This window comes from Neodiprion pinetum, chromosome 1, assembly GCF_021155775.2.
Source record: "Neodiprion pinetum isolate iyNeoPine1 chromosome 1, iyNeoPine1.2, whole genome shotgun sequence".
In the NCBI taxonomy this organism is placed as follows: Eukaryota; Metazoa; Arthropoda; class Insecta; order Hymenoptera; family Diprionidae; genus Neodiprion; species Neodiprion pinetum.
This window is the reverse complement of record NC_060232.1, coordinates 12,965,428-12,975,421: the sequence shown is the minus strand read 5'-3', so window position 1 is coordinate 12,975,421 and position 9,994 is coordinate 12,965,428. Positions and strand designations below refer to the sequence as shown.

Here is a 9,994-nt window from a genome sequence, read left to right as displayed (position 1 = left end):
AGGTTTGGGAAGAAGAGGTTTGGAATAAGATAGTTAATCCCTATTATATAGATACTGAAAATTTATTTCGATATAATTATACAATGTCTAGTCTTACTCGCTATCCGATGAATCCGGTGGAAAATCATTATTTTCATCTTTAAATTCATCGCTTTCCGTATTATTCAAAGGACTCTGATTCGATTTCGTAACTGAAGGTGAAATCAATAGTTCAACCGCATCTGTGGTTAATGACCTTTAGTTTTTTCGGAGGAACTTTTTGTAAACTAGATATTAGTGGATCGAGTGTTAGTAAAAGCTTGCAAAAAACGTTTCCCATGGTTTAAATTCGGTCACATTTTCGTGAAAAATCTCGCTGGAATTTTTTGATCTCTTTGTTGCACAATTCCTGAGCTTCTGCAGACGTTTATCCGATAGGCAATAACAAATAATCAATAATTTTGTAACCGGGAATGAGAATGTCGTGCACTGATGTTGGCATGTAATATCATGCATGGAAGTCGACGAATTTTCGTGCAGTAATTTCTGTGTCGTCGCGAAATTTGGTTATTTATATTGATTTCGAAACCACAAAAAATTACTTGCAATATCACATGAAATTGCTTTATCAATACCTCATCAATTCCCGTTATAGAAGCAAAAACTTCAGAATTTTCGAAAAACCACCGAGCTGTATTTCCGTCATTTGAAGTTCCGTAGCCTTGTTGCGGTTGATCAACAATACGTCTTAATTTTTCACGAAAACCTTGTTGTATATTTTTTTTCTTTCTCAAGTTCTTCTTTATGCTCTGTGCGCGCTTGCCACTTTTGTATTTCTAATTTGTAAGATACATGCAAGCAACATTTAAAAAACCGTATCCAAGCATGCAGCGACGATATTCCGAATTTGAAGTAGTTTTCACTGATCGGTCTTTGCAATATCTTGTCGATATTACTGAATGCTTTCGACGACACGCCACAAAGGTAGCAACGCATACTTCACGATGTATTCGTAATCGAATTAACAACTTTACCATCTATCATTGTCAACACAAGTTTGAAATAGATGTCAATCTTTTTTCCGTAAATATGTTTTCAAAGAGCACAAGGTTTTTTCTTGCACTTCGATACAATTAACTTCTGTCTTAGTTGCGTCAGAAATTTCGTGCAAAAAAACTGTTCTTATCGGGCGACTAAATCTTGGCGACGAAGGTCTCAACAATTTTGCATGGGAATTTTTGCACTAGGTATCGAATTGCAGTGAGATTGTAGGGTGGTCGTCATTCATTTTTCAAATATCTTAAAAACGAATGAAGATACAAAGAAAAAATTTATACAACACTTGAAGGAATTTCAGATGAAAAAATGATGCTCATATTTCATCATACTTCGTTTCTTATATGTTGCCACTTTCAAGATTTTACGTGGTTGAAGTTAGTATTGTTACTGTAATGCAATATTTGAGAAGAAAATGAGTAGAAGGGAATCGCTAATTTGCAAATCCACAATAGGTAACTTTGAAAGTGTTCAGTTTCCAAAATATGAGTTGATTTACCTTATTACGGTGTTACAGGGTAGATCGTGTAGACTTTGATAAGCGGCTACCGAAACCTCCTCTATGTCCACCCAAGGTGTGATTTAGCTATTTTAAGGTTCCTACATGTTGATTACGCGCTTACGTGCCATTACTCCGAATACAGGAGATGCTAGAAGAAGGAAGGGATCGGTTTTAAGGGCGGACGAAGGTCGTGAATTTTTCCAAATAATAACCTGTGGGTTGACTTTATCATAGATTTGCAAGGGCGCAAATGAAATAAAGTAAATGTTGGCATCCGATTCATTGCCGTCTTTATTGCTGAATTTTTGTTTGTAAGTGCGATGACCAGGAGTGCCATCGCATCCCCATTTGCATATCAATTCTAAACTACCTAGTTTATTTTCAGGAAAATTTCTAATAACGTCCGAATGCGCTATTACTAATCGTACAGCTGTATGGTTTAACAATGCTTGGAGTCCAACTGTGGCTGCACTTTCAGTTATAGTAATTTCTGACTTATCAGGGTAACATTTTTTCTTAGCATCTAATACTGTTCGGATTGAGTTAAGGAGAGTTTATATGTATGACAAGGAAAGCTTCGTATCTAAATTTGTTTATTGTCACGATACACTACCGTTCATAAGTATGGAAACACTCGCCCCAGATCCGAGCCACACAAGAAGTTGTATCGCTCTTTGAAAAATGAAGATATCTCAATTTCCCAAGCGGCGTTCTAAAAAGGACATATTTAGCTTCATTTACCTTTTTCGGAAAAATTTTTGCGACTTTTTTTGAGCCCGGTACGCACTTTGAAAAATGGTCATTGTTTGGCTTTTTTTGGAGGGTGGAAATTTTGCCGCATATCTCGTAAAAAAAAAATTTTCGATTTTTTTCCATGAAAAACTTGAAGCAGGGAGTATAACCTTCAATCTCATTATTTGGAAAATTTTTTATGATTTTTTTTCGCAAAGATATTTAACTTTTTGCAAAAGACGACCATATTTATAAGGGGTAGTCTCACTCTGAAACTACTGGGTTTTCGTAAAATTACCAAGAGGGTAAAAGGTTGCATACAATCACTTTGGATGTATCACGTTTTTTCAGAATTAAAAAAACAAATTCGAAAAAAAAAATTTTTTTTTCAAAATTTTTTCTTAAATCAACGAAATATGTTTTTTTATCGTGAAAAATCGGGTCTCTTACCTCATCTACACGGATTTTTCATCATTCATGTCCGGGTAGACACCGTTATTAATGGCGTTTTTTACTGGCTGCACTAGATGCGCACTGAGTGCGATTTTCCCATTTTTCAACCAACAACACACACGGAATCCTAAGAAACTTGCACTCAGTGCGCATCGAGGGCAGCCAGTAAAAAAACGCTACAAAAACGTTTTTCACAGCTGACTGCTCTTAGTTGAAAAGTGGGAAAATTGCATTCTGTGCGCGCTGAGTGTAGTCAGTGAAAAATCTACAGATAATACAGAGGGTATAACTACCGCAGGCATTGAAAATGTATTTATAAGGGTATAGAATTAACATTATATTAGATTAGATTACATTTATTAGTGACCAGCATACTGGTAACAGAATCGACTTAAATAAAAATCAAAAATTCAAGATAAACATGACATCAAATATTTTCATATTTTGTTGGTAAACAAGGAACATGAATGTATATCTACGCCGATGAAACACAGTGAAATTAACGATTCAAAAAATAAAGTGTTTATTCATCACCTGCCAACGTGTCGATAATTTCATTTTGACGATGACACGGATCGATTCACGGATTCGATAGACTTCATGTTTCGGATTGTTATTACCAGCAGATTGCTAGATATCGTTATCAATAACATAATTATTGCAAAATTCGACCTGACTTCACTGCATTCAGCAGAAATACTAACAGAAGATGAAATTGACACTCGCGTTTATCTCATACAAAGTTGATCTATCATTGACAAGCATATGCCGCACAGTGAATGCGAGGTGGAGAAAAATCCGAATACTAAGGACCTCCTCTTTTTTACAACATCCTAAACTACGTGGAACAAGGTGTAATTTTTTCTAATATTGAAAATGTAGTCTGGCATTTATTCATAAACAACGATCGAATTGCCTGCCGCGACGTTAGCCGCATATTTTTATATTTCTTTCGCGGGCTTGTGCAGAGTCATGAATACTCTATAAAATATTTGAGACATGCATTTTCATAGCTTCGAGTGTACTTCACGTCCATGATTTTTCGTTATACGTTGTAACCAATATTATTAATTTTGTGTGTGAGGGTTAAAGAATAAGTGAGATGATTGGTAACCCTACGGCGCAGTTACTAACCTGAATAATTAGATATTGAGAGATAATAAAAGAGAAAGATATGATTGTTGGGCGCCAGACGCACATGCGTCAGAAAATAGATAATTAGAGAAAAAGATATAGATAAAGACAAGATCAGGTTCTACGACGGTTTTGCACAGCTTGCTCAGTATAGACAAGATAATGGTAGAGGAGAGGGGTTGAATCCAATAGATAAAATAAGAAACAGGTGAAGCAGAAATAGTATCGAATATATTGGCTAAGAAGCGATAAATCTTAATAACAAGCAAACAACTGAAGAGATTGAGATACAATTAAGATAGGTGAGATAATCAATTTACAGCCAGAGAAAAGTTAAGCGAGAGATTTAACAAATAACAGAACGTTTTCAGAATAAACGAGAGATATGCGTAGGCTCGCGATACTATGATTCGAGGTAATAATTAACACGGTTTTATAATGAATAGGCAGAACAGAAAAAGATATACGGTACTTAAATTAAGCATTGATCAAGCAAGCCATAAAATATGCGAAGCGATTATAAGAAACATGCGAAATACAAAAATTGTAATAGTTATCACATTACCAGAATTATGAGAAATATAACAGAGGCAGGGAATTATTAATTGCGGGGTAAATTCAAGGGAACAGGTCAAGTAGAGAATTATTATAAAATATAGAAACTAACAGATAATACGTAGTCTCTAGTTTGCGATACGTGCGAGAAGAAAGAAAGATAATATTCGGTACGGTAAAAGATAATTTCGGGATTAAGACAAATAATACTCAAGAGAATTAATACGCAACATACGACAAACCAAAGAGACTACGGAAAACTACGATCAGCGGTATTAGAGAAGAAAATAATGAAAAAGATGTTATGCGATACGGCGCAATACTCCAAAGTCATAAGAACGATGAGTGAGACTGCGCGGCGATGTAAGATCGCTCACGCGCTACACTCACTAAGATAAATTAATCAAAGATAATAGGTAAAGAAACAGTTATGAATTAATCAGAGAAAGTATAACGAAATAGTAATGCTCAATAGCTAAGATAAGAATTGATCATTTAACACGCTGCTATACAGCGATATTAGATATTTAGGTACTCTAGAAGAGAGAGATAACAAAATACAGCAATAGTCACTAACAATGCGTAAGTAAGAGTCAACCAGTCGCGAAGTTACTTGCAATAAGAAATAGAAAGGGACAAGATAAGAAATAGTAGAGAATAAGGTACGAGCCCAGGTGGCTCACGCAGACCAACTGCAAGATAGAGAGAGAGAGAGAGATAAAGATACGATATATTGCAAGTAATTTCGTGGCTTCACAAAATAGAAAAGGAATCTCACTTACGTAAAAAGAAGATAGAACAGGCACCGAAGATGCGGTAATAAAGCGAGAACTGAATCTATGGATAGCGATAATAATTCTGGGTACTACGAGAGCACGTCTTGATTGATGGAAAACTGAACGTAGAGTGACGAGACGAGCGATGATCCTGATTTTCGTCATGCTGCTGTCACGTGATTCTTCCTCAAATTTGCGTGATTCTAATTAGGCCAGCGGGTCGCGTAGGTCTGGTCTACAGGTAGGCGGCGATAATCCCTCGCCGCTTGTTTTTCTTCTTCCTCGACGACAGTTATCGAGGTATCGGGACGTCGGAAGGTGGTCGGAGATGTTTACCCTCAGCTGTGCTGCATCGTTGGTGAGAGGCGAGGTCGTACCGCTCATGTGTTGCGATACTGAGGTGTGCGATAATATTGCGTCACCGATCCCTTGGACTTGCGACCGATCGTACTTTACTCCTTGCTTTACTGGTACTCCCCGTTGGGGCTATTTCGTTGGCGCTGTATTCCGGCCCTCGCTCATCGGAGCCCTCATGCCGGAACGATCTGGTGGTGATGGCCCTCGACCCGGATCCCCACACTATATCCACCAGATCCACGTGGTCAGCATAGTCTAGCCTATTCCACGCCACAGCCCTTCGATAGGACGGTTCATTAAGAGAAAACCGTCCTCTATTTGATAGACAACGACTTAGTAGATGTCGTGGTCGGTTCAGCTCCAGGCTGAAAGTAACAAGGAGATTCTTCGTTTTGCATACTTATGAGATTCGTGTTTTTGCCCTTAGATGGTGATTTCTCCTGTATGTGAAGTTTTCTTTCTTGAATCCTTACATACAAAAAGCGTTGAAACTGGCATTACATTATAGGATATTGAACGGGTATTCGATGCTGACGTGACGAGATATTTTCTGTTATATCTGTCATTATCATTTACACGAAAAATCATTGTTATTCTATGGTCTTTTATAATAAACTACACTTGATGCTATACTACTACGAAACATTATGTTCAATTTATACCTGTTCCTACTTGCGTAAAATGTTATCATACGTACAATATAACATATCTTAATATTCCATTACTTTACGGACTATCATATTTTACACTATTTGTTTTCTTGGATGCCGTTGCTCATCCCAGTTGATGAACATAACTGTAACCATATGTAACAAAATTCACGTTTGATCTTTAATAAATAATGATTTACCAAATCACCCATCAATATTCAATTTCGTATTAAAATGACAGAATATAAAATTCCGAAAAAAGAGTTGTGCGAATTGATTTGGGAATATACAGATAAGTGAGAAACTCACACCGATATGATAATGAACAATATTAAAGAAAAGCATTAGCTTAAAAAACCTAGGATACCAACTGTCAAGTGTTTTCCTTGAGAACTGAGCGTGACATAGATTATGTTCAATCTGTTCAGGTTTCTGATCCTGCATATTGGATCCATCATTTTATTTTTTTATTTTTTTTGGTATTTCAAGTTGATATTAAAAATCAGTAGCTCAAAAAACATCAGTATCATATTGCATTTGTGTGGATTAAAAAAAAATTATCTTTGTCTCTGATATTGGATCTGCCATCGTGAATTCATCGGTTCTGAGTTCAGATTCGGAATCGGCGGCCCAAAAACCTTCGGAGTACCAAGTTTCAAACTATTACCCTCAATGTTGAATAAGTTATCGATTTTTGTCCATTTTCCTAAGATTTCACCCACTGTGCGCCGTATGTGAATATGAATGTTTGGTGTACTCTAGTGTTTCTTAAAAGAAAAGAAGCAATCGACCGTAGACGGCCTCTTAAATGTATTCAATATGTACGGGTTCATACTTCTAGCCTGTTATATTCAACTTTGATTTTTTTAAATCTATCAGAGCATTAATGATACCAATATGAAAAGCAAACGTTTAGCGCTGATGGGCCTGTAATGAAGAAATATTTCATGAAGTTATTTAATTGTTTCTGTTATGTCTTATTTGTTCGATGATATTACACCGTCAATTTCAATGATATTTAAATAATAAGTCGAGATTATATACGATTTTGCATTGAAGCATTTATGCATGTATGCAGTACGATGTTATTTTCACTTGTACATCATAATTGCCATACCACTTGTAAAACTTCTAACAAGATTTTACTGTACTTACTTACCTTGAACATTTGCAGGATAAATTGTGATAATTTATTGATTTCTCAGCCCTGAAATAGGATTATAGAAATAAAAGAAGTTGAAAGGAAATGGAAGTATGCAGAAATTTATGTTGGATACATGTATTCGGGTGATGATATTTTAGAAAAATAAGGAAGTAACCATTGACAGCTTTGCAAGGAATGTGAAGAATTCTAATGCGTAATCTAAAATGTGAATTCAAAATAATTATATTATTTGGATTTTATTCTCATAATGCACATTATTCAATATATCGTGGGCAGTTATTTTTACGGTTCTCAAGATGACGAAGACATTTTTTCAGGTGGTTACATCTGTACTGCATTTGGAGGAATAATGCAGAGTTCAAATATTATTTTGCCAAATGGATACATAGGTATGTGTGTAACAAAAATGAATGTTTCATTGTGTGATCGTAGGTAATTTGATAGTACCTCTTTTATACGTCAGTTAGAATTTTACAAATGTAATCATCCCGTGAATCTAAGCTTTGGAGAAAAATTTTCCGAATAAATTATGAAAAATTTTAACTCCTGCTGTATTTGCCTTTGCGTAGCCAGGAATTTTGTCCTCGCATCGTTTTACCCAAGCAGCCAATTTAGGGTATTGGTCCAAGGGTACGAAAACCTGAAATAAATAAATAATACGTTTATTAAATGTATCCGCCAATTTTACATGTCATTTTGATTACAGAAAACAAAATATGAACGGCATTTTCTCTATCCGCGAGATCGTTGAATGTTTTCAGTCGGTTGTTTTCTGTTCTTTCACGTGAAAATACTCATTATATTTCTTAATTCTTCCGTTCACTACGAAATCTTCTGTTTGGCATACAAAACATTTCCCTGACAGTTTGTCTATGAATGAAATCCAGAACAAGTAATAGAATCTGGAGTACTAGATTCGTAGAAAAATTTATAAATAATTCTCTGACCCATACACGAGGCACACTTACAAAACGGCAACTTTTGCATGTTGAGTGAACTTTACATTAGTTTTGATAGTAGTTAAGAAACTAAAGTACGGAAAATTTCCATTCGGAAACCTACATTTTTGGAATGAGATCGCTACGAAATGGCTCATGGTTTTGGCAGATATTTCCGTTTAATAAATTGACGTGTGAAAAAATATAGAATAAGTCCTGCAAAATAATTGTAAATAAAAACATTGAACTGTTTTCTACAAAATTACAATGTGTATACTAGACTGCCTTAAAAGAAAACTTTATTATTTTTTTCTCTCCCACTTCATGAAATCATACTTTTTGATATAATATTGAATCTCGTCAAAGTAAATCAGCGTTCGATTTTTTTAAGCGGTGCCGCTTCGAGATTTTATATTCCCATTTAATTAATACGTAAGAAATCCAATTTTGACGGTCGAAGGGAGATAATAATTGTTCTATTCAACGGACGGAACTCTGTATGGTAGCATTTGGCAACTTGTATGTTTTCTTCGAATCAGCGCGTCGTTGAAAATTTTGAACCGCACAGTGATATTTCTCTCACACTCGCATGTCAGTTAATTCGCATTCACAGACTCTTAAGAATTTCAATGAAAAACGATTGTTTAAACAAAAAAAAGTATTCAAAGAATAAATGCCATTCCTAAAGGATCAAATCCTGATGGACGGATATTTTGAATGTAAAAATAGTATTTGTCAAAACAAAATATTTTTTTTACACGAAAAAGCTTCTATAAAATTTGTGGATATTTTTATTTTCTCGATAATTTCACGCAATGTAAGTGACAGCTTTGTTGCTTCTCAAAACAAACTTTCTTTGATAGTTGTTGGAAAAATAGCGTGTATTAGACGTGAAAATTCGACCGGGAGCTAGTGACAGATTTTCGGACGTGATTTTACTCAGTATGCCTTTCAGAGGGCATTATAACGCGAAAGAGTTATTCTGGGTTCTTCATATGGAAAAGTGAGTTTTAATTTTTACGCAAATTATGCGTTTTGGTACGATTTTAGTCAGTCTGCCATGTGTTTTAAAATGAAGTTCAAAATAAAAAATCCTCGGAAAACCATTGGCATACCATTAGGGTGGGCCCAAATGGCTGTTGTGGTCACGTGAACTTGTATTTGAATGAACGATTTTCCCGCGTTTTGGAACAAGCTGCCGTCAATAAGTACAGGAGTTCTTGTTATTTAATTTTATTCCATAATTTTAGACGATTTTTAAATGTAAATAGTACTTGGACATACGCAAACGGTATGCCACCTTTTTTTTACCAGTTTTATAACAAGAACTCGTTTACTTTTGAAAACATGTGTTTTAAGTATTTTTAGGTCATGTAATTCGATTATCAGGATAAAAAGTTATTTTTTTCACGCAATGATACATATTTGAGCCCTCGAAGTTGACGAATTTTTGATCTTTTTCTCAAATGGCATCATAGTACAAGCTATCATTTCCTTTTTTCAGGAAGACTTTTTCTTTTGAAAAATATTGAACAATACTATTTTTGAGTCTAAATCTCGCATGAAGAAAATATCCTTACTCGTGAGGTAATAATAATTTGGTAGCAGTTAGATTTGATTGCTCTTAATATGATTTATTATACAGTATAATTATAGTTTATATTCGAAAAATGACTCGGTAGATGTTCAGATAAATT

General features: G+C 35.1%; 1 protein-coding gene across 5 annotated transcripts in view; it reads right to left on the bottom strand.

The window, feature by feature from the left end:
• Positions 1-7,579: 7,579 nt before the first annotated feature.
• The window catches only part of LOC124210794 (glutathione S-transferase 1-like), a 138,040-nt gene continuing 135,625 nt past the window's right edge, over positions 7,580-9,994 (bottom strand). For all 5 annotated transcript variants that reach the window (XM_046609171.2, XM_046609181.2, XM_046609191.2 and 2 more), the window contains one exon: positions 7,580-7,999. In XM_046609171.2, coding sequence (XP_046465127.1) covers positions 7,856-7,999 — 144 coding nt within the window. In that variant the 3' untranslated portion in view covers positions 7,580-7,855. The remainder of the gene's footprint in view (positions 8,000-9,994) is intronic.